At 38.8% G+C, this 25,575-nt stretch overlaps 1 protein-coding gene across 1 annotated transcript in view; it reads left to right on the top strand.

The window, feature by feature from the left end:
* The window catches only part of EPC2 (enhancer of polycomb homolog 2), a 40,719-nt gene extending 15,414 nt beyond the window's left edge, over positions 1 to 25,305 (top strand). The window contains exons 2-14 of the mRNA XM_035566114.1: positions 213 to 372; positions 6,424 to 6,569; positions 7,925 to 8,131; positions 8,888 to 9,036; positions 9,305 to 9,437; positions 11,324 to 11,515; positions 11,845 to 11,934; positions 13,507 to 13,652; positions 13,752 to 14,095; positions 20,265 to 20,401; positions 20,883 to 21,042; positions 22,763 to 23,096; positions 24,546 to 25,305. Coding sequence (XP_035422007.1) covers positions 213 to 372; positions 6,424 to 6,569; positions 7,925 to 8,131; positions 8,888 to 9,036; positions 9,305 to 9,437; positions 11,324 to 11,515; positions 11,845 to 11,934; positions 13,507 to 13,652; positions 13,752 to 14,095; positions 20,265 to 20,401; positions 20,883 to 21,042; positions 22,763 to 23,096; positions 24,546 to 24,618 — 2,271 coding nt within the window. The 3' untranslated portion in view covers positions 24,619 to 25,305. The remainder of the gene's footprint in view (positions 1 to 212; positions 373 to 6,423; positions 6,570 to 7,924; positions 8,132 to 8,887; positions 9,037 to 9,304; positions 9,438 to 11,323; positions 11,516 to 11,844; positions 11,935 to 13,506; positions 13,653 to 13,751; positions 14,096 to 20,264; positions 20,402 to 20,882; positions 21,043 to 22,762; positions 23,097 to 24,545) is intronic.
* Positions 25,306 to 25,575: the final 270 nt, after the last annotated feature.

Consider the following 25,575-nt stretch of genomic DNA (forward strand, 5'->3'; position numbering starts at 1 on the left):
AGGAACCCCCCTGCCATGCGAAGTGATGGAGAACACGTCTTCTGTCACTAACCTGGAAGCGAGCATCCTGCTGTCCTCTAAAACGCAGGGAAGGCTGAACTCTTTTAGCTGGGTCTTGTGTAGACATCAGGAAAACAGTAGGAGAGTAGGATGTCTTTGTACGTGCTTCTAGATGCTGATTTTTTTCAAAATAAACTATTTTTATTTTGCAGGAACATCATTTGCAACGGGCTATCTCAGCACAACAAGTTTTCAGAGAAAAGAAAGAGAGCATGGTTATCCCAGTTCCTGAAGCAGAGAGCAATGTCAACTATTACAATCGTTTGTATAAAGGAGAGTTTAAGCAACCAAAGCAGTTCATTCACATTCAGCGTAAGTTAAAGAATGTGTTTTTTTTTGCCTTTAGTTACAATTAAGTAATCTACAAACAGTCTTGAGGATAACGTTGCTACCGTATTCAAAAACTCAAAAGTCCAAGGGGGATTTATATATGTAAATTCCAATTTCTTCTGTAAAGTTCTGGAGGAATTTAAGGGTAAAGATGTTTTTGTTGTTTTTTTTTTCCTGAAGGCATTTGTTTATGGGCTCTGTGCTGTTAGTGTATATTAGAGTAGCTGGCAAGCCTTGTCTTCTGTCAACTCAAAAGTTACTTCCAAGTCTCTTAATTCAAAAGTTCAGCATAAATGGGGATGAACTAAATAGAAGAGGTTTTGTAATGAAATCAGCCTTGGTTCTACTGATTATAACAAGGTTTTTGAAGGTTCAGTTTCAGCTGTGCCAACTGAAATCGGAGCTATTCGCTATAGCATGCCTGACTTTACTGGATGTGCTATGGGTAGCAGTGTTTTTTCTCGGTGTTTTGCTAAAACAGTGTGTTGCCTTTCTGTAGGGAACTCTGAGCTTACTTTATAGGTAGGAGGCTTTTTTTTTTTTTTGGAAGTATTTGGCTCCCTAGGTTTTAGATGATCTGAAGTCCTGGTTAAGTAACCCCAGTGGTCTCTGGAGGTTCAGCTGACAAGTGACACAGTATTTGTATTTCAGTAGCTCAGTTGTTGCTTGGCATGCAAACCATGTTTGTCCTCTGTGACATGTCGTTCTAGGGGCTTGTCTGGGGACTTGGACTTCCCCTAGAGTTCATCTCTGCAGCAAAACCTTCGGTGCAGTTATTGCAGTGGCTTGTTGGCCTTTATGGTGAAGCACAAGTTCGGTACTGAGTTTTTGAGAAGGTTTTCTTATCACTGACTCATGGTTTTGTTTCTTAGTCATATTGGAAAGGCTACTGACGGGTGTGCTAAAGCATCATGAACAGCAAGTGCACTCCTCTCGCTGCTTTGGGGTTTTGTGCAAGCAGTAGTGATGTTATCCAACTTCATCTTTCCAGACAGCAGTGAGCATCTGTTCGGCCCTTTTTTTTAGTTGCCTCAACAGCAGGCTGTTGATCTCCACGTAGATCTGAGCAGATAAAGCATTTTATGTTTGCATGCCGCCTTCGTTTTGGAGATGCAACTGAACTTGAAGTTAGGCAAAGATACTTAAACCCAAACCCTGCTGTGTATTGAAGGTCCTTGCATCATTTCTCAGTAGCGTGGTGAAGTCTCCTTTTTTTCCCCGTATGCTTACAAACTAAGGAGACTTTTAGAAATAACATGCTCAAGGTTCTCCCTGGTATACTAGAGATCATACCGGTAATGTGAGAAGCGAGCTAAAGGAATTTAAGTATTTCTCTTTTTAATAATAGAAGGAAAACCTGCAAAGCGAGGCAGGTTGACTAAACTGAAATAAAGCTGCTAAATAAGGGAAGTGTTTTATTGTTTGGGCGGTGCCAGAAGCACTGTAAATGCTGTTAACAAATCTGTTCAAAAGTGTTAAAGATACTGTGCCTAACTGTACTTTGTATTGTTAGGATTCACAGCCTTTCTGGACAAAATTACAGAAGGTATTTGAGCTGAAAATAAGCATCAGCTAGTGCTTGAGGATAACTTTTCCCACATAGTCTGGTTGTGGTAGGTGTGATACAAAGCTGCTTTTTGCTACGGTAACTGCTGCGAAATTCTGTTCTAATGCTAAAAGCACAAAGAGCAACAACACTTGCTGTTGTGGTGTGAGTTATATCAACTGCCAGACGCCAAGAGGCCGTACTGTATTCCATACTTGGGGTTATGACGAACAAATAACAAGGAAATCATTTTGCAGCCCATCCGGTAGCTGAAGATTTTAGTCTTCACTAGTATAATTCTGTCATGTCTACCGCTAGCTCGAAGCAGAGAAAAGTAAGGCATGAAATTCCTGAACTGGCCTGGATCCTAGGCGTTCGTGGAGCTGGGAGGCACTAGGGCGGGTGGCTTTGAGCTGAACATGAAACAAAACTCTTGAACTATTCTAATTATGCCAGTGTGATTGATAATCTTCCCTGGATGTTTGTAGTTTTAGTAGCATGGAGATGCATTTTAAATTGCTAATAAGCAACAGACAGAGTTGTATCTATCCTAGAATTAAAGCCGAGTATGTTTAAGAAATCTGGTGCTGCTAACGGCAATAGGAAGAGCAAAAAATATTTTGTTAACATATGTAAATGTGCTTGGTGTATGTGTGTATATGCACATGACTAGAAATGCTGTATGGAAAATACATCTGTCATAGTCCAACGGATCTGACTGGATATGGGTGTGCAAATTAATATCTTCATGAGCTGGAAGTCTTGTCAGTTTTCTAAACGAAATTCAATAGCGGGCAGGCTTCTGTGTCATGGAACTTGTGTTGCGTTTAGGGTTGGATTGGTTCAAACCCCAGTGTGACAGGAAGGCCCACGTGATCAGTTGAAGTGGTGTTAAATAGAAGAGAAGACATGCCGACCATTTTCAAGCTGGCGTGCAGTAACTTAACAGATGCATTTGCGGTGGCTGTGGTCAGTTCAGGATTTGAAGTTGGGGCTTGACCTCTGCGTGATCGTGAAAGTGATCCAAAAAATCCTGGCATAAAAGTATGTTTGGGCTTACTTTCTGATGGGTCAGGCTACTCAATCCGCATGTCCCTTCCCCAGATTTTCTCTATAAGTGTAAAACTAAAACCGATTGTAAGGGGGCGTGAGAAAACAGAACGGAGGGGGACCTTCGCATGTAAATTAATATTTTAATAATTTTAAAAAAGAAGTGGTGGGGGGGGGAGTAATACTACCTACGATAAAGAATTATTCCACGTTTTTAGAGGCTGCTGTAACAGGACCTGTTCAGACTGTGGCCATGTAAAGTGGGTATTTGCATGATAGCTACCTGGCAGAGGTGTTCTGGTGCAGGTGGGGAGTGTTAGAAGCCCTGGTCTGGTCAGGTGCCACAGCCTTGCCGTTGAGGAGGTGTTTTGCTGCTTTGTTAACTACTTTGGATATAATTACCATGACCTGTGCTAACCCACAGCAAATGATTTGATGCCGTCAGAATAAACACAGCCTGCTCTGTTCTTACTGCCAGCACCCTCCTGGTGGAAGTTGTGCTCTCAGCTGAGCCAGCTCGGGGAAGTGAGCTGGCAGAAAGCCTATCTGGTTTTTGGTGGCCGTCTGGATCTATCAGCTTGCTGTCTTGGCTCATCGTGGGACTGCTGGTGCCAGCACAAGGAAGGTGGAGCAATGTGTAGCTCGCTGGAGAGGGAAGGCTCGTGGAAGTGCTTGTTTGAGTGGTAACTCACCTAGGTCAGCTTAAAATGAGTGTTGAACCACAGCCTTAATTAAGTAAATTCAGTTAGATAATTTTGTTATGTTAAACCCTATTTCATGTAACTTAACTTTAAAGCAAATTCCATTTCCGTAGGTTAGTATAAACTCAGTACTTAGGGGAGCTCGTGTAAACAAAAGCAAATCCCTCTGCGAAAGGTGTAGCCGGCAAGAGTGGTTACAGTGGCAGAGGATGTAAGGTAGGATGGTAGTTTTGCAACAGCAATTAGCAAGCCAGCAAGTTTCGAACACTTACACGAGGTGAGGTTTAGCGATAGGATCACCGAAGCACCTTTTTTCAGCACCCTACAGAAACGTGCAGCGTGGAAAAGCACAGAAGCGTTAGAGCAGGAAAACTCGATCCATCCAGTCAGCCCCACGAACTACCAGGAGGAAGGGAGGTAGGAAGTCTGCTTTGAGCGCGTGAACCAGGAGGGAGCCTGCATTTCGTGAGACTTGCAGGCTTCCAGGAGGTAGCTGAGGTTTTGTGGCCTGCAGTGAACCAGGAGGTGGAATGCAAGTGGCGTTTCCATTGCTTCAGCACCGTTAACCTGCTGTTCTTGTGCTTGCAGTGCTTCTCATGCTACTCGCAAGCCAGAGAGCATTGCTAGGAGGTATAAAAAGCAGGACGTGTGTGTCGTGGGCTTACTAATGCTCTGACAGTACCTGGGTGCTTTTGTAGAGGAGAATGAGACTGGTTTTATTCGATGTAACTTGCTTCTGACAAGAGCATACTGGATACCTTTTATCTTCTGTGTCTTGTCACTTTGATTATGTCAAAATATTCTCGTGGAGTTGAAATTCAGGGCGTAGGGGTTTTGGTTTTTAAGGATTACAGTTTTTTTTCCTGTTTTTCAGCACTTTATTTTTTTTAATCCATAAAGTCTCAATAATGACTGCTAATATAGCTGAGGTTTTATCAGCAAATAACTTATTTAGGAAGTTAAGTTGATTTGATGTGTTATTTAGGCACGGGGTTCAGAGGTTTCTTAACGCGGCTTTACAGAGCTCTGCTTTTAAAGAATGAGTACTGTGGGTCAGTTCCGATTTCAAAGCTGTAGTTTTCTCCCACTGAAGCTACAGGACCCGAATGCCGTAAGCCGTAGTGCGAGTCTGATACACGGCTGCCGATGTTCAGAGGGAGAACTGGGTGTCACGTACCCGGGGGCAGTGGGACGTGTCTGAACAGAATCTGCACGGCAACTTTATCGAGTTATAGTATTAATGATTCCATGCGATACACAGTCAGACCGCGGTGGTAGTATTAGTTTCTTCTTGAAATCTATTTTTAGACCATGTTTACAGTGTGTGTTTAGCCGGTGAAGCCTTCTGAGTAAGTGTTGTTCTCAGAATTAGTACAGTGAAGCACCGCCTCTTCTGGGAGGTAGCAGTTGACAGCTGAAAATGGGAAGGGATCGTGTCCCAGCACTTCTCAGTTGTATCTGGCTCTGTGAGTGCCTCTCATCAGTTTCCATGCAAAGCCAAACAGATTGTTTTACACGCTGCCAGTGGTAAAAGCTACTACATTGCATTGGAATACAGGCAGAGTGGTCTTGGGCTGGCCTGGGGTGTGGGAGGAATGTGTTGCTTACTTCATTGTAACTGACTGTCCAGGCCAGGTGCTTTAAATGTTTGCTTTAAATGGTTTTTTAGCATCATTCTTTTGATTCTGGTGTTTCCTGGGTCCCCTCAAAGTGCACCAGGAAGCTTGGTAGCAGAGTTGTTCTCTAAGTTGACACTCGGATACAGCCATGACTTAAGGACATAGAGATAAGATAGTGCTTTGATTTGTGGTCCAGTACAAATAGAGTGTATTTCGACAAGCCTTCACTGCTGTTAGTGCAGTAATTATTTGAAGTGTTGGAGTTAGCGTTTCACCCTTTGTAGTTTTTTATGAAACATCAATTGCACCTAATAAGAGTTGTTGTTTATAGGATTTTCTCATACTTCGTGTAAACAAAATTTCTGCTATGTTATCTGAATGATGATTTCCTTCTGCTTTTCGTAGGACCAGAAACTTTGCCTAAGTATGGAGAATGACTAGGGCAATCTGTAATAAAGATAAGAGCTTTGCTGTAAAGTCAGGAACGTACTGTTTGAAGAGCGTGGAGAAAGATTCAGGTTCTACGTCTAGAGTTGAGTTGCTTTTGGAGAGAAAGTAACATGTCTTCCAACAGGATTGGTCTAGCATTATTACAGTTTGTTACACAAGTTGTATTTTTTTATTTTAGCCTACTAAATATTTTAATAATTTAGTTGAGTTACTTAAAAACGGGCAACTGAAATTGTATTGGAATTTCCATTTAAGTACCTTTCTCTGAGTATGGGATTTGACTGAAAATTGTCTTAATTGTTAAGAATCTTATTGTGATGTTATGGAGGAGCTGTATTGTAACAGCACAAAAAAGCACTTTTGCTTTTGTTGTGCAGGGAGATATTAAAATTTGTATGCCCCTTTGGTAATTTTTGGAAGTAAAGCTTTTTTCCTATCACCCCTTCAAGCTGCATTAAAAGAAAATGAGCTTTCATTGATTTCCCCTCGTATAGGAAGCCAAAGACAAGAAACTTCTAAACGCTGTCTTAGTTCTATATGGGGACACTTCTTAGTGTAAAGAGAAGTGTCATGGCAGAGGTCTGCTGATTTTATGGATGGCTTTTGATTTCTGGTTGTCAGATGAGTGCTTTTGTATTCACTTATTTTGTGTGTGTTTTTGTTTCAGCCTTTAATCTGGACAATGAACAGCCAGATTACGATATGGACTCTGAGGATGAAACCTTACTGAACAGACTAAATCGGAAGATGGAAATCAAGCCACTGCAGTTTGAAATAATGATCGACAGACTTGAAAAAGCCAGTTCTAGTCAGGTATCTGCTGTGTTAAGAAATGGCTCAGCTATTTCTCATTTCTGGTGGGGTGGTTCTGTTTTTCTGTTTGGTTGGTTTAGTTTGGTTTTTGTTTTTCAGTTCATTTTATTTCCTGCTAAGTTGGTAAGTATGTTTGTGCGAGTCTGCAGATGTACAGAAATTTCATTGCTGTCTCTTACTGCTAACTTAGGAAAATAAGTGGAGAGCAGGAGTATAGGTGAGTGGGTGCATGTGTGGTGGTGGGGGTTGGTATTAAACTTTAATTCCTAATCATAATACATTACAATAAGACAACTTAAAAACCGTCTACTTTTACCTGCTTCAGCATGAAAGAAGCTGGTAGTGGTTGGTGGGTGTGCAGATTTGTCTATAAATGCATATGAGAATCCAGAGTATTTTCCTTTCACTTGGTACAGTGGGCATTGACCTCAATTGAAGGTAAGAGACTTAGATGCGCAGACAGTGAAGCACAAGGTTTAAGACTGGGCCCTTGTGGTATAAACCGCAGCGATGCAAGAAAGGAAGTTGTTCTCCAGGTCAGACTCAGAGGCTGCTTTCCTTGCTTTCGGAGCAAGCACGTGTTGCCAGTTATTTTATCTGAAGGGTGCCAGTATTTTAGTCCTCAGTTCCTGAGCTGTTACAGGAGACCGTTGTGTGGAGAAGGGTCTTAAATCCAAAAAATTGCTCGGAAACTGCATCTGAAGGATCAGTTTCTGTCACGTAAGTTTGAAGTATGTGGAGTTATTTCTCAGGGAGTCGAAGAGCTCTTACACTAGAAAGTGTACGTTTAGGGGAACAAATAAAAGACCATATGTGTACATGAAGCATTATAATTGCTCCTTACAATATAGCCTCTCTTTTGAAGCTTTTGAAGGTGTGTAAGGAGAAATCCCTCTCTATATAAGAAATTTTCATGGGACTTCTGTAGTTTTTTCTACTTAACTTGAGGGATTGCAGCGTGTGGCTTCTTGTTCTGCTCTTGGGCTGCAGAAATTTTCAGCTGACTTTGACTAGGTCTTAGCTGAGCTCTGTGATAGAGGTAAGACAAAAAACGACTCCTCCAGGCTATTGGAGCTTGAGAAACAAATTAGTTTTTGTCAGTATGCCTGACATTCCTTCTAGACCTGTATGAAAGGTTTTGAGGGCTGACGATGCTGATCCAGAAAAGCTTGGGAACTAAGTTAGGAAGACCAACTGGTGGCTTAAGTACTTGGATTTAGATCAATGTTCTTTTCTCCTTTTCTCTCTTTTCCTGGAAAAGGGTCAAGTTTATTTAGAAAGTGTAGAAGACACGTGAAAGACTTTCTTCTTGCCCTGTCCCATCTCAATTGCACCTTCTGAATATTCTCTTCTAGCTTGTAACACTTCAGGAAGCTAAATTGCTGCTAAATGAGGATGACTACCTTATTAAGGCTGTATATGACTACTGGGTAAGAAAGCGTAAGAATTGCAGAGGACCATCTCTCATCCCTCAAATCAAACAAGAAAAGAGGGATGGCTCCACCAACAACGACCCTTACGTTGCCTTTCGGAGGAGAACTGAGAAGATGCAGACAAGAAAGGTAACGTCATTTCAAATCCTGCACTGGTAGGAACCATTTGATTCCTTGCTGGCGTATGGCAGGATCAGTCCTTCGCTATCCATGGTTAATTGACTTGATTGTTTGTCTGTATTAATAGTTGCAATACTCGATGGCCCACCTAAACTTCAAACCTGTTAAATGATGTAGTGAATTTCAGTCAATTTCTAATCTATCAGTTTTCTAGGTCAATTTACAATTTGTCCGTTTTCCAGAAAGCTGAAAATCAAAGGCTGATTGATAGGTTTGCAGACCTCTGTGGAAGAGAGGAAAACTCTTCCATTTACCACCTAGTAAACAATTCAGGTTTTGTATTTGTAGCACGTAGCATGAATTGATATGAATGGCAAAGACTGATTGGAAAATGTTGAGTAATTAAAAAATCTGTACGTAAGTGCACGCAACCTCACAGTGTATAGAATCAAAGTGGAAAAAGCTTTAGGCACCAAGTCCTGAATTCCCTGTTCTGACTACCTACCAAACCAGTGGTAGTTTTTCTGAGTGGAGAAGGCATGGGGAAAATGAGTGAAGAGTTCTTCTTCAACTTAATCCTAAAACTTGATTTTTCCTTTGCTTTTTGTGGCATCTACCAGCGAGGTTATGTGCTATGAAAAGTTTCTTCTGAATGTACTATTGATTCTCACTTGCAGCAGCAGTATGGTGGTTTTTTCAAAATTGTCGCTAGTTGTGCCTCACAGGTTTTTCTTTTGATGTGAAATTTCCTTAATCTTTCAATAGAATCGAAAGAATGATGAAGCATCTTATGAGAAGATGTTGAAATTGAGAAGAGAGTTTAGCAGAGCCATAACAATTCTGGAGATGATTAAGAGAAGAGAAAAAACAAAACGCGAGCTATTGCATTTAACATTAGAAGTTGTAGAGAAAAGGTAAACTTTGAAATTATCTGTATAAAGTCATCTATAATGCTAAGGCCTTAATTTTCATTAAATAAGTTTGAAGACACCTCCTGTAATTTCTTTCTGTATGGATGCCAGCCTTCAGCAAACGTGTGGCTGAAGGCTTACATTGCTCTGTAGAGTTCAGAAGCTAAAACAGAAGGGTTTTATGCAGCCTGTTACTTGGTCTTCAGACCTTTCTCAGTGGAAATGCACTACTATATTTTTAATCACGTTTTTTCTTTTTTTCTAATTGAAGGTACCATTTAGGTGATTATGGAGGTGAAATCCTCAATGAAGTGAAGCTTAACAGACCTGAAAAAGAGATGAGCACAACTCCATCCGCTCTTCATAATGGAAATCATCACAAAGTTCAAGAATGTAAAATTAAGGTAACCTTTCTCCTGCTGCAAGTCAGTTGTTACCTGTTATTCTGGACATACCCTGTAGATGTATGCATTGGAAGACTGTCTAGCAATCTGTAATGCTTGTTTAATGTTTGTCCTCTTCCTCACATAAGTTTTAAAATCGGCCTGCGTCACCAAACAGCAGCATTGTAGTAGTCACTTTGTTTTTCACGGTTCTGTCCGTTTCATTTTAAGATGATGTAAGCATGGATGCTTTACATGGGAATCAGGACCTCAAGACTGCGAGGGAGTTATTTTTCCTTTTCCCTCTGACAGGAGACTAGAGCACTGAATTTTTCTGGTAGTGTTGTCCATGAATACTGATTAGCAAAGAGTCTGCTGGCTTTACAGCAAGAATGCTCAAGGATCCCAGAAGCTATTCTGAACTGTTGAAGTGATTTTTGGTAACGTTTGCAGACAGAAGAAAATAACTGCTGTATCTTCTTGCAAGCGACAAAAAAAATGTTGCGAGCAACATTGGTTTTAAAACCATTTAATGGAATTTGTAATAGCAGTAGAGTTGTTCTGGAGGCACGTACATTTCTCATTAGGAAGGTATTTATGCCATGTGGTTTGAGGGTGTAGCAACGCAGGAGCTATTCTTCAGTATTTTGGTTGTGTATTTTTTCTTTAAATTCTCTTGTGGACTGTGAAACAATTACTTAGCAGTCACCTTTTTCCTGCTACAGTGTCATCTTACATTTTAAATATGTAAGAATGTAGTAGATTATATGGGGGTTATATATTGTTTAATGATGGTAGGGCTTTTTTTTAGCTTTCTTAGTTCACTGTAAGTAGAGAGCTTTATGTTTAGTAGGTACAGAATACGTGAGCACACTGGGAATGAAATGAAGTACAGGAAGAACCTGCATGGAGACATGCTATATCACGTGTCTGTAGCAAACTACTGGGTTCTTAGTGTTTCTGCTCACTTTTACGAGACTGTATTAGTTGTAAGCTTGTTTTCACTCGTGTCTGTGTGACTTGATGGCTGTTACTGTATAATCACACACATTTGGATCAAGATGTGTTTTTTGAGGGAGAATCTGGAACACAAGTTGTTATGAGTTGAGCACCTTTTGAAGTTTGTATTTAGCACCTGCGACACCCAGTGGTCACTGAATGTGATACAAGTCCCTCTCCTTGGTTCTCTTTTGTTCAGCCTTCTGTTTCTCATCTCCGGTTATGCGGCTGAGTTCCGTCACTGGAGTTAGTTTTAGTCAGCTATTGAAAAGTGGTAATTTGGGGAAAATTTAAACGCTTTAAAAACTTCAATGGCTTTTACTCTTTAATTGAAAATTTTGGAAGGAAAAGTAATCTTTCTAATTTGAGAGCTTTGAAGTTTAAAAGCATTTTTGTTCAAGCGAACAGTTTAATATTACTGGAGTTGCTTGCTTCAGAGGACTTATGTCAGCAAAACCTTAAAAAAATAAAGTGTAAAAACTAATAGCATTAAATCTTACAAAAGATGGGAACAATGCAAGAAACAGAAAACAAAACGTTTCTTGTGAATAGTTTTGAGCAGCTGAGAAAATTTTAAGTGATTGGTGTAGGAAACTGAGGCTTAAGAAAACAATTGGAATAAGGTTTCCAATTACAATATACTGAGTGTACTTAAAAAAAAAAGGCAAGGAATCTTTTAACTTAGTCATGTAGCTTGAAAGCTTTCAGTTTATTAAAGACAGAGGCAAGTTTTGGGGTTTTTCAGATCTTTTCAATAAATTTTGCATTGTGTGTCTGAAGTTGTCCGCAAATGCTGCGTGTTGAGAGGCTCTGCAAGATGAGCAGTAATGTTTTTCTAAAGCACAAGATGAAGAAACAAGATTAATTACTTCATTTGCTGAAATCTTGCGTGTGTTCTTCACAAACAGCATCCTCATCATTCATCTCTAAAGGAGGAGGTATCAGATGTTGTCCGTCAAAAGAAGAAGTATCTAAAGAAACCTAAAATAGAGTGTGTGGTAACTCCTCAACAGCCCTCTGCTGAGCCCTTGCCTGTTATCAACAAGAGTGATATTAAACAGTATGACTTCCACAGTTCAGACGAAGATGAGTTCCCGCAGGTAGTAATCTGTTATAAAACTTTAGCCTACAGAAAATGGAAAACTCAACTACCTGTAATTTGGACAGCGTAGTTTGAAATAGAAAATAACTGTTGGACGGCTGATTTATATGTAAGACAGTTGCATTTTGATCTTTCCCTTTATGTTCTAAGCTATGTTTCAGAGAAGATTGTATTTGTTATATAAATGTCAATTCATATTATATAAACTTGTATAGTATAAAACATATTTTTACTATATGAGCTAATTAGTTATATTAAATATTTTAATACATGCGTATTATTATATACGTATGGCAGTTGGAAGAATGACTTTATTTTCTGGTTTAGGTACCCTCACCAATATCAGAAGCAGAAGAGGAAAATGATCCTGATGGACCTTGTGCTTTCAGGAGAAGAGCAGGATGCCAGTATTATGCTGTAAGCTATCTGCTGTTGGATGTAATGTGGTTTTTTAGCTTTGTCATTTTTATTTTAGTGCTAATATAACAGTTCGTCTGTTTCCCACTTTCACTATCAAAGCCTTGATGATTTGGTGAAACCAAAGAAAATAAGTGAGTTTTTCACAAGAATATTTCTCCTTGCCTATTCCAATTACCTAAAGGTAATGTAATGCACTGCCAGCAGCCCCACTGAGCCATTGCCAAAAAGGAATGACTCCCCCCAGCTCCCTCACTTTTCCTAACACATCTTTTTTTCCAGCTCGTAAAGCTCATTAGCTGCTAGTTGTCTCAGTTCTCAGGCCTGCTGGGAGATTCTGCTGGGGCACCGGGTAAATTTTGATGTGAAAGTGGAGAGGTCTAACCTGTTAAGGGTTTTCTGTGGAGTTAGGTCAAAACTTTATTTTGAAATCATTGCAGGCTTCTCTCTTGTGTAGAATTAATGCTTCCTTTTCCTTGTCTTCTGAGTTAACTTTTCCAAAAGAAGTCAAGATGACTGAAATCTCACATTTTCGTTATTTTCTGTTACTTTTCTATTGCTCTTTAGAAACAGGTTATTTAAGAGGCTTAATGTTAGGCTGCGTTTTTAACTCCTGAAGCCATTTACATTTTGTTTATCTCTTTATGTAAATTGAACCTGTAGCACTTCTGTTGCTGTAGGTTTCACTTGATCATGAAAATTGATTATTTTAAAGAATATTTATGACTGTCACAAGTCATTTCAGACAGCACACAGCATTTTTGTTTGTAAAGATTATGCAGCTTTGAGTTTATAATAACGAAAGTTTTCATGGAGTAATGAAACTACTCTAAGGTAAGTAGATTCAGCAAATACACTGTCAGGGTGTCAGGGTCTGGTAATTGAATGTTGTGTATTGAACAAAGACCGTGCAGATCAGTGTCCATTACCCTTGGCAGTATGGGTTTCACAAGTAAGGCTAAACTGCAAATTTAGGATCCCCTTTTGAAAAATATCTACACATTTAAGTTCCACGTTGTCTGACTTGGGAATTGTTGTCACTGCTTTGTACAGCTGATTCAGGCCTGGGTATTTCTTTGGTCACAATAAGTACTAAAAGTATTCTTTTATAGGGTGATACTTAACGCTGGAGTTGTGCATATACTTTTAGGAGGTTTCTGTTGATAACTTTTTCATTTTATATATATATTTTACCCTACTGACCCCTTACTAACAGGCTTAGATCAATTTGTGAAGGTTAGGTCACCAGCTGATTATAAAACATAGTCAAGATGCAGCCTTTCACGCAGGTAATCCATGGGCTACTAAGAGCCTGAAGAGGCTCTTACAGAGCTGTAACAGAGGCTGTAACAATGAAAGAATTGCTCCCTGCCCTTTATACCTTCTGACAAAATGTCAGATGAGCCGTTAGCAGATGGAGGTAGTGGGCCAGATGAACCTGTCTGAGTAGGACGGAATCCAGTGGGAACTCTGTGGATGTCTTCAGTATTTTTAATACTGTGTTGCACATTCTAAAATAGTTCAGTAACCTAACCACTGAGTGCAAAATTGCCTTTTCTTTGTTCTTTACAGCCTCGTTTGGACCAAATTAATTCTTCATGTGAAAATTCAGAATTGGCAGAATTGGACAAACTGAGGTTCAGGCATTGCCTTACAACCCTTACAATTCCAAGAAGATGTATAGGATTTGCGAGAAGACGAGTTGGCAGGGGTGGAAGGTACCATTGCATTATTTTTACTTTGTTACCCTTCAAAGGATAAGAGTATTTAGAAAGAGAGAATTAAACTAACATCTTTTTTCCATTTTTTTTCATCAGGGTTATAATGGACCGAATATCTACAGAACATGATCCTGTCTTGAGGCAAATTGACCCGGAAATGCTGAACAGTTTTTCAAGCTCTTCCCAGACTTTAGACTTTTCTTCTAATTTTTCACGGACCAATGCTTCCAATAAACGTTGTGAAAACAGACTGTCCCTTTCTGAAATACTAAGCAATATCAGATCATGTCGACTGCAGTGTTTTCAGCCAAGGCTACTAAATCTCCAGGACAGTGATAGTGAAGAATGTACCTCAAGGAAACCAGGGCAGACTGTGAATAACAAAAGAGTTTCTGCAGCATCTGTAGCTTTATTGAACACCAGCAAGAATGGCATATCAGGTAGGCAAGGATTTGAATTCTTACGGGACTGAAACTATTAAATTCAGTGGGTTCTTTGTTTCTGTACTTGGGACTGGAGTGGTAACATCTTCTCTAGTGATATGTAACTAAACCAAAGATGCAAGGTAGCTATTTTATATTTCTTAGAACTTTTCTTCGAGCAGTCCTCTTCCTCCTGCTTTAATTGGAGTTTCAATAGAATCTTGATAAAGCGCTGGACTTAAACATGCAATATGCAAAGGAGGGATTCTGCTTGTATGTCAGGATTGCTTACATGTGATTGAGTCTTTAGACATTTATTGGCCTGAAATTCTTTAAGGACAGAATTATGCTCTTATGAATGCAAAAGAGAAGCAGTGATTTTTTTTTTTTGGGGGGGGGGGTAGGGTGGGAATACAGCAGCAGCAGGGTCATGTTGTTTTTTTAAATCTTGCTAAACATCTCAAGAAACCAGTAGTGAGTTAGTAAACTTACTGAGCAGGCAGCAAGAAGTTGCAAAACTGTGTTTTCTGTTGATACGTCATAGTAAAAAATTTGACAGTAGAAGCCTCCAGTGATGTAGACAGTCAGAGCACCCAGCATTCTCCACTATCAGAGAACCAACAAATTAAGAGCAATAGGGGATTTCCCTTAAAGGTGATCTCTCGCTCTCATAGCCGGTCTCTATTCAGCTTTATGACATTGTAACTCTAAATAAGCAAGACAGCAGTTCACATATAAACAGTTTTACATTTAAAGTAAATAAAATCTCTAGTAGTATCTTCACGAGAATATAAAATATATGCGATGTTATTCTGATCTTTGTTAGTTATCTCAATGTAGAAGCACTTACATTGGAATTAAAACTACCAGAAGCAAAAAATTGCTTTAAATTTACGTTATTGTTCTTATCATTTGCTTCATATACTAGGAGTTGTAATTACTTAAAATTGAGCATTGTCACTTCTACCCTAGTAAAAGTATGCATGATTCTTTAAAATGCCAAACAGTTGGAGATATGCCAAAAGATCTATTACCAAGCATCAGTAAGCATCTGAGTATTTTCCCGTCTATTTTGTACTTACAGAACTTGGTGTTGTAAAACAGGATAATTAGAGGATACAATAGGCTGATTCCGAATCCCATAATGAACTTCATGTGGATGTGGAATGGTCCATCTCTCTTAAAGTCAGTTGGAGGATTTGGAATTTAATCTTTAATAACATACCTTTAGAAATTCATGTGTAGAAATTAAATTTCCTGAAGACAAACAATTTTCTTTACGTTATGATTTTAAAAGATTGAATGTTAGCTTATTAAATAACATCGGTATAGTACTGACATAAGCACAGAATGCCTATTCCAGCCTAATACTTCTATACTTCATTTATTTTTCGATGTAGTCATTGCAACCTTTATGTTGTGTTCTCTCTCATGGAGAGATTTGCACAAGAATAATTTTCTGCTGTATGAAGAGAACGGATATAATGTGCTATGATCATATTTTGTATAATTTCTTTTTGTAAGGAACTTGAAGGGCTGGAGAGTTGCACCTGTAGCAGAAAGGGGCAGTTTTGTGTGATGGGATTATTGATAAGAATCGAGATGTGGTGTTAAAGCAAATGCAGAAAATAGAAGGGAATACTATTTGTCAGAGTTAAGGACGTGAAGCATGGACCATAAGCTGTAAGGAACAACGAAGAATTTGCTGATAGTTCTTTATGTAAGAGGAGCAAGTAATACTGCAAGATTTCTGTTTGAATGAAAAAAGTATGATGGCATCAAGGTAAGGAAAGTTGCTTAAAAAGATATAGGATAAGTTGATTTTTCTGTAGAATTTTTGATGATAGTATAATAAGTATCAATAGATTATCGAAGGACTAACTAGATGTAAACTTGTAAGGCTTTGAACGCTGCTGTGGACACCTCTCTTTCCTGAGGATGGAGTACACCTAAAAAACGTAGGGGGGGGGATATCTTGAGGTGGAAGCTGATGTATCTGAGTGAAAGAAAAAGGTTGAAGAGATTTGTTAAATATCCGGACCTGGCTTTAGTATGTAATAGCTAGAGGACGGATAGCACATAATAAAACAAAAATGAGAACAGCGTTTTAGCAGTGTGTTCAGCGAGGGCGGGCGGGTGGGAGGGAAGGGCTCCGTTTTGGTAGGGAACTGCAGGAACTGCGTATACATAGGGAAAAAGGCTCTTAATCAGGTAACAGTCTCATCAAGACTAAAGAAGAAAATCGTTGGTGCTACATGGTAAATTAATGACAGAGCTCATATAATTACTATGATTACTAGCACTCATACTTTAGGATTTGAGCTGTTAGGGAAAGATCTAAAATGAAAGAATAGGGCAATACATATTTTAATGATAGTAGAGGTAATAGAGGAATATGTTAAAATGCATAAAACAAAATCTGATGGTTCTAAGCCACTTCGTAGAGAAATGGTAACTTATTTACGTTGTATAGTCCTGACACGGTCTGTCTGAAGACTACATTCGGGTGAGAATAGTGATACCTCAGGAGTTGCAGTACGTTATGCAATTTACGGTTTTGGAAGACCTTTTCCTTTCCAGATTCAAATTCCAAAACAGGTCTGGTAATTCTATTAAAAGATCAGATGCCATAAGGTAACAAAATTCTTTACCAAGTAACTGAGCCACCAAGAGGAACTACAGTTTTAGATTTGCTCCTTAGTAAATAGCAAATAAATTTTAAAAGGGCTAATTGAAGTCTGGTTGTGTATTAAGTCAACACAGGTACCGCTACTGGGCTTACTAAAATAATTGTTTGAGAGATGATTGTTGAAATGAGTTCATTTTAGAAGAGCTTTACCTGCAAGCATAAAGCAATGTGTGGAGGAAACAATGACAGTACTAAAACTATTTGGTTTTAGTTTAGAGAAGACTTGGAGTTGCTTTGGTTTTCGGTGCACAACAATATTTAAAGTTAATTCTGCATCGTATTTTCACTTAATATTAAATAAAACAACTATTACAATGGAATTTCCCAAATGCTAGGCACTGTACAAGCAGCAAGAAAGACTTAGAGCCAGTAGTCTCTTCTTGAAAGTGCCTAATCAGTGCATGACTAAAGAGCCCCTGTTCCACGCTAATTTTTCTCTCTTGCTTGTGTTGTAACAACCCCAAATGGAAGAACTGAATTTGAGGAACTCTGAGACAAGGTCACTGAAACTATCTTTGATCAGTTGTGTAAACTTTCTGAAGTCTTACACACTATATCTGAAAAGCTAAGCTTGTCTCTTTGCCAAAGCCAATTTTGGAAGAATTCTGTTTAACCTAAAATGAGAGAGAGTGCTGACGGGATGCAGCTGGTAATTAGGATAGGTGGTGGAGGAAGAAAGTTAGGAGGAACTTACAGGAACTTGCAGATGGCGCTACTGCTATCGGCAAACGATTATTTAACTGGCTGTCTGAATTCCCAGAGTGCAACTCACCTCGTTTATGGAACTGAAGAAAGATGTAGACTTTAGGCAGAATTTTCAGCAGTTTGCAGGACACCGTGTTGTGTTTGGCTTCCAGTCTGCTTCAGCTGCCAGTCGCAGTGACCCACTCAAATGGTATCTGTTTAGTTACCATGGCCCTAGATGCAAAAGACAACTAGCATTCTCAGCTGAAGAATTTGGCTTATGGAACGAGCTTTTACCTTTTAGAGGTATTTTTTCCAGAATTAAATACCATGTAGAAGTAATTAGATTAATGAAGTATCACCTTTTCGGGCAGCCTGATAAATGATCTTTGATTAAAGCCTTCAAATCCTAAGAGAAATGACATACTAATCTAAGCCGAAGATGTGAAGGAGGAGGAGAGGAAACTAAAAGACTTAATTTCACATTGACTTTTTATGTTTTTCTGCTGTAGTACTTCACTACAGCCAGACTGATAAAATAACTAAAAAGAAAAATCCCATTAGCAGTGGACACAGAAATTCTGGTAAATAGAAGCTTTTATGAGAAGTGTAGAACACTTGTACTTACCTATGACCTTAAAGGCTACCTTGGGGTATTGTAGAAGTTGGTTTTTTAAAGACCCTTCATTTGTTTCCTTTTTTTTTTTGCAAAAGGAAATGATAGTAAATGTGCTAGTGAACATCTGCTGTTTTATAACAGCCGAGCTCAGTGTGACTGCATAAACATCCGGTGACAGGTACCGAACCGGGTGGAATTTAAACATGGAAATGCAGAGGAAGCAATCATGACATTACTACAGTGATCTTCCCTGTAACTGTGTTCCATGGCTTCGTGTCAAACTGAGAAGAGGAGGAGGTTGAAAACATACGATTGATACACAGGCTAGCCTTAAACTGGATGATGGTCTGCAGTGGAGACTGTTTTCTGTATTGTCTTTACAATTCATAGCAGAATGGGACTTCGAGTCTAGGTAAATGCCCCTTTACTGCAGACAAATAATAGCTAATTGTGGCTAAATGTATTTTAGACATCTCTTTGCGTGACATATAAGCTGGTTCTAAAATATTTTTAACAAAACAAAAGAGATGTTCTGGAATTTGTTACCTCAGAGCTTAAAAATAGAATTACATACATACGTAATGTTCCATAACGCTGTTCTTGGCTCTGTTGCCTTTAGTAACGAAACGCGTTTTGGGAGCCTGTTGTGAGGGAACCTAGCAGGTTTAGCTGACTGAACTGGGAGTTAAATGCTTGTGGTAATAGGTAAAAATCTTCGTGGGGAACAAACTCACACAACTAACGGGGGGAGGGATTTTTAGAATATGTTGGAATTGGTAGTAAAATCCCAATAATCTAATCGGGTTAACTGTATAAATCATGGGAGTAAGTGCCCTCCTTACATAGTTGAAGCTTGTTCTAATGATGTAGCAGTAGAGAAGAGGTTTCCCTAGTAATTTCTAAATAGCCAGTCTTCACTTTGGCACCTCCTCAGAAGAGAAATTCAGGACAGGAGTACTGCAGCTAGTAAGTGAAAAAGCCCAGACCCTGAAAGGTAGCTCACTTCGGATTTTGTTAGCTCCACGTCTATTGATGAGATAAATGATGTTCCTGCAGAATGCAGGTGTTGGAGATGAATGACAGCTTCACTCTTCGAAAAATACAGTTCAGAATGTTGAAGGATAGTTAACAGGAATCTTTGAAAAATGAATTCTCTTTTCTTTTTCCTAGCAAAACTTAGTTTTCAGGTTAGTACTGCCTGCACAAAACTCAGGTTTAACACTAAACACTCAGCAGTATTTTGAATTTATCGTATTTGCAATTCTTGGGTGGGTGGATGGGGAATATTGAAAACCGCTTCTCTTGACTGCACCATTCCCTTCCTTACTTGTTGGAAGTATGGTACCACAGGGGTAGCATTAACTTGCTTCTTGCAAATAAATTCAGTATGTCACTCAAACTTTTTCAATGGAGCAAGTTTAATAGGAAAGAAAATTCCGTTCACGTGAAGCTTCAGCATTTTCTTCAGCAAAAAGCAAAGTGTGAAATGGGAAGGTCAGACTGGATTTGCTAAGTAAACATTGCTCTGTGGTATTTGCAAACATTGTTTTAGACAGGGAGATTAGCTTTGTTGCTGTATATTAGTTTCCCATCCTTTCAAGTGAGGATCGATGTGTACTTAAATAGCTGGTATACAGCCATACAAGTGACCCACGCAAGCTAGCACCTACAGAACACGTTGCTCTTGAAGTAGGTGTTCTTGAACGTTAGGGCTGTGCTTCCTTCACCACCTAGTACCTTCTGGTATCAGAGGAGAGGGCAGCAGTTAAGGACTATAGGAAGAAAGGTTGTATTGGAATAAACTACAGATGTTTACTGCGAGAGCTGAGCTTAGTGTACTTCTTCCTCAGCGTGATTTTTAGGGCGTTCTCGTTCTCTGGAAACCAGGAAGAGAATTTCTCGAAGCTTTTGCTTCAAGCTGCTGGAGAGACAACTACCAAAGATCGAGGCTGCTTAAAAGCAGAGAAAGCTGTGAATCCTTTTGTTATAAATTGAATTGATGTTAAAAGAACACTATGAACAAGTTCAGCGTGGTCTGTCTTTTATGTAGGAATACATGAAAATCTTTGCAAGCATCTAACACAGTATAAGTTGCTCTCACCCGCTTGTTATCCAGCACTGGCCCATTCTTGCATCTTAGCTGTATTTGTTTTGTGCAGGCATATTTCACACCGGCTTCCCTTTCTTTTCCGTAGTAACAGGGGGTATCACAGAAGAACAGTTTCAGACACATCAACAGCAGTTAGTTCAAATGCAGAGGCAACAACTTGCTCAGCTTCAACAGAAACAGCAATCTCAGCATTCCTCGCAACAGACACATCCGAAAGCACAGGTAATGCACCTTAAAAATTGTCACATGCTTCCATCTTCCTTTTGCTTACTGTGGTTTTAATCTCTTATAAGCTAGATATAACAACACTTTTGTTATAACAAAATTAAAAATTTTGTTATAACTTGATATAACTTTAATAAATACATTACATTTCAGAAGGAATATAGAACAGGTTTTGATCAAAATGCTTTTCCAGTTTACTTTATAGTGCCTGGAAGATATTTGTGCCAGCGACAGCACAGACTACCTTTTATTTTCTCTATTTTGAATGAGAACTCTTTAAACTTCAACATCAAAACCTGTTGGGGGGGTTCTTTATCTGGATATATGACTGTGCTTTAAAAGTTGAGCAAGGGACTTTTTTGTTTGCTGCTAATTGTGTGTTACAACAATCCAAGTGTGGTAATCCAAATGTGGTATTTTTCTTTGTACTTGCATAATTATAAAGAAATAAAAATATGTATTTTTTCCTTTCCTGCAGGGCTCCAGCACCTCTGACTGTATGTCAAAAACACTTGATTCAGCCAGTGCCCACTTTGCTGCATCTGCAGTGGTTAGTGCACCTGCTCCGAGTCGCAGTGAGGTAACGAAGGAACAAAACACCAGCCACAACAATATTAATGGTGTTGTCCAGCCTTCAGGTGATGATTTCTTAAAACTTGTGATCTCCTGCAGGGTTGAGAATATGTCAAACTGGCTTATTTCGTATTTTCAAAATAACGTATTTGAGTTTGTTATAGCAGTAGTAGTAGCAGCTACAGTTTTAAATATTACTTTTAAATAATTTTGTGCAATGGCCTGCAGGTTAGTACGGTAATAACTGTGTTTTTTACCCTTGGTATTGTAAACATTATTTCTGTTCTCTTTTGTAGGCTTTATCTCTTAAAAATCTGTTACGATCAAAAACATGACTGATAGCACTTTAATTACACGTTGACGCTGTTTTAAAAAAAAATGCTTAAAAATAGTTAAATGCTTTTAAAAGAAAGTAAGAGAAGTCGCTGTGTTGTTTGGTCATTATTTCACTTCCATATTCAGATGAAATTCTACTAATCAACTACTACTAGCAATTCTTTTGACATTACTGTAGGTTTCAGATTTCATTGCATTTAGGATTCCGCCCAAATTTAGGCAGAAGTGTATAGAGTGGCATTCACTACCTTACTTCAACCCCCCACTTCTGGCCCTCTGTTATCAAAGGAGCAGTGCTGGTCATGCTGGTGCAGTTGCCATGTTACCAAGAGAAATGTTATTTGGAATTTGCCATAACAAATAAAAGACTTTCATAGTAATTTGTTCTAATAGCTAATGTCGTGATTAGTTTTATAGACCTTCTGCCAGGCTGGGTTAATGATGAAATGAAATGAATAGACAGGAGAAAAAACCACAGCTGAATAAAATCAATATATTAGAACAGTTCCAGGAAAGAAAAAGACAACTATGTATAACTTGCTGTAATATCCTATCTGAGAGGGCAGTGTTTTGAAGGGGATAAGATCAGGCACGTGGTAGTGTACCATGCTGATAGCAGCTTTGTGGCTGATGAAAAACATTGCAAATGTGCACATAAAATTAGATTTGTTGCTGTTCCAAAGCTGTAAATGGCAGTGATGTAAAATAGCTATTCCAGTTTCATATAGGAAGACTTAAATTAGGAAACGTTGGTTGAAGACAGCTTTTTGCAGGAATAGGGGAAAAAACGTGCCTCGTGCCACTGTTACCAAAAACAGATCAGTGAATACCAAGGATACCAAGAGGAAACTTGAGTACCTTTGGGTAGAATATAAGCTGTGCCTGATTTTAGCTGGAATTTGAACCCCAAGTTTCCCACCGCTCAGTAGTGCAGACAGCATTGCTGCATACTCTGGAAGGGGGCTTCTGTATTGCCTGGTCCTGTACCCCAAGCTCTGCTTCCTTGAGGGATGCTGGTCCCCAGAACATCTGTGTTGCCACTCAGACAAGGTGGGAAGTGAGGAGGTGCTTCAAAGCGTCAAAACTTGGCTTCTCTGTTGGTCTCTGTGTTGCCTAGCTGAGGTGCGAGCCATTTGATTTACTTTTCTGGGGAATGTTGCCCCTTAATTTGAGACACCTAAAATGAGGTACAGAAAGTTGAGCAATACAAAACCTCTTTGTGATACTGTCATCTCTTTTACGTTCTGATAGTTTTGTGAATGAAATTAAGATCGTTAGTGTAAACTGGGAACGTTTCTAAAATTTGTATTTTTTTTGAAATCTTGAAAACAACCTACATGCAGAATTCCAGTGACGTGTATGCTTAAAACATTACCGCTGGGGTTTAATCTTTGACTTTGAATCTAAGTAATGGCGTATTTTTAATTAATAACGTTTTCTTTGTAACAGGAACCTCTAGAACGTTGTACTCCACCAACATGGCTTTATCATCCAGCCCAGGGATTTCAACTGTACAGCTTGTAAGGACAGTTGGCCACACCACCACAAACCACTTAATTCCAGCATTGTGCACAAGCAGCCCTCAAACGCTTCCCATGAACAATTCTTGCCTGACTAACGCAGTGCACCTCAACAATGTCAGTGTTGTTTCTCCAGTCAATGTGCATATCAATACAAGGACTTCAGCACCATCGCCAACAGCCTTAAAACTTGCCACAGTTGCTGCCAGTATGGACAGAGTGCCAAAGGTAACTCCTAGCAGTGCCATCAGCAGTATAGCAAGGTAAGTGTGCAGCACGCTCGTGCACAATTCTGTCTTACACTTGTGCTACCCGAATGTCTCCTCAGATGTGCCCAGCTCCCCACAAGAGCACTAAATAGAATCATTTCCCCCTCTGAGATTCCTCGGGGTAGCTTCAGCCTCACAAAAACATCCAGCTGCTGGCATCTTCAGCAGGACTGTGACAAACGATAAGAGCCGATGCAATACTGTCTTTTTGCAGATTAATGCCCGGATAGCTTCTGCTGGTTTTTGGCACACTGGTTTTGGTAAACTTCAGTGTGTTTAAATGGCTTCATTATAACCGTTTTCGTTTGTCCCTTCTCATTGCAGACTTCCAAACTCTACGTGTTCTTTCTACAGCTCTATGTAGCCATATTGTAAGATGCAGACTGGCATCTATTTTATACATACATATGTGTATACACATATTTATATGCAAAATAGAAAATAGATATGAGTCAGCCTGCATCTTATATGTATAAAATACTTTATATAAGAATATATAAAATTATTCATATAAGAATATACAAAATTCATATTGACTAGCAGCATTATCATTTTGGGATACTTAGCTAGATATTTGACAAGAGTGGCAGGAGCTTGCAGTTGGCTAAATTTACTAAAAAGGGCAGTATTTGGACTTTGTTTTGAATGCCTCTGCTGGATTGCATGATGCTCAAAAAAGTTAAGTCTGTTCGTAGATTAAGAAATCAGATAAAGGGCATTAGCAAATGTGGCTTTTGGATTATTTCTCGATGCTTCTGGAGATCTTTAAAAAGAGCTTCTGAGATGCAAAATCACATGTATAATGTAGTCACTGCATAGGGTGAGGAAAAGCTGTTCTTAAATTAGTAGTTGTGCTTTAAAGCATACCTCTATAGCATTAGTGTGTTCAGCTCTTATTTCCATAAAGTCAGAGGGATATTTCAAGTAGTGTCAGCAAGTGCCTGAAAAAGTACCACCTTGGCTGAATAGGCCTTAGGCTTCTCTACAGGGAACGGTAATACATTCAGAAAGAAATTAAGATTTCTTGTGCTAGTGCTGAAACTGAACAGGAAAAAAAAACAGGTTAGAACAATGCCTTGCTCACTAATAGAATAATTGGTAGTTGATACTGAGTCATATTGCCCTATCTCGATTTTGTTCCTTCAGGAGACTTTTTATTACTCTTACCCATAATTTAGGATGGTAATTTGCAGTTAAATGCAATGAAGTTGGATCGTCTTTGTTCATCTTGTAGAAGGGACTGCAGTGTTAATGGAGCAAAAGCAGTTCTTAAATGCCAGTATTTAGTTTTGTACGATCTGTTTCTATTGTACGTGTTAAAGTTTGTCCCTGATCCAAGTAACAGCTGTGTAAAAACGCATAGAGCCTGTAAGAAATCATTGAAATTGCCTAAGGAAGTATGTTCGTTCTTCCTGTAATTATTGAATATCTCTTCTGTTGCAGAGAGAACCATGAACCAGAACGACTGGGTTTAAATGGCATAGCAGAGACAACAGTAGCAATGGAAGTGACATAACCCCAAACCAGTGTCTCGACCTGTGCTAATGGTGTAGTCATTTATATTCCAACTGAATGCAAAATACAGCACTCTGTGGATCACAGAGAACTAAAATGGACCTAAATGGACTATCGTTATATCGTGTATTAAGTCGATATATAATGTAAATTTTGTAAAATTGGGAAAATCACTACCTTGTAAAATAGTTTATTTGTATCATCAATATTATTTCTGTTACTTGAATAGTAGATATTCATCATCATGCTTTTGCACTTGAATTTGCAACTGAATGGATTAAAAAAATAATTCTTTAATGGGATCATGAGCATGAAATGGGATCCTGCATCACTTGTTTTAACTATTTATTTTGCCATGTTTACATTTTGTATCTTGTACAAATAAATCCAACTTTGTGTCTAAAAAAAAAAGTTAAAGATTCATAGCTAGGAGACAAAATTCTTGTAATTTTTTTCTAAAGGAAATGTAAAGTTTTCACTTGGTTCATTTTGTTTCACAATTTGACTAGATGGACTTTTTGGTAAATACTTTAGTGGCATTTCACTGTCAAATATGAAGTTCAAGGCAAAATAGTATTTTCTATTACTGTGCAGGGGAAAGGGATGGATCGATACATGCAAATTTAATGTAGTAACTCACTTTTCCATATATTTTGAATGTATATTTCTATTTATAATACCAGTTTATAAAAAATAATTACACAGGAAAAAAAACTGACTAGGAAAATTATGCATCTAGCACACATGAAATTGTGCAGATACGAGAAAATTTTCAACTGATTACATTTTATCTGAAGACTGCATATTTTAACCGGCTTTAAAACTGTAACACACCACATAAAGGATATTTTACCAGGTATGTATTGCATTATATATCATTGCAATAATTATTGGATGTCTAGATATCGAGCCATCCCAGGTGGTGGGGGGGAGGGAGGGTTGTGGCAAGATTGTCTTT

The sequence above is a fragment of the Cygnus atratus genome, chromosome 6 (assembly GCF_013377495.2).
Source record: "Cygnus atratus isolate AKBS03 ecotype Queensland, Australia chromosome 6, CAtr_DNAZoo_HiC_assembly, whole genome shotgun sequence".
Taxonomy (NCBI): Eukaryota; Metazoa; Chordata; class Aves; order Anseriformes; family Anatidae; genus Cygnus; species Cygnus atratus.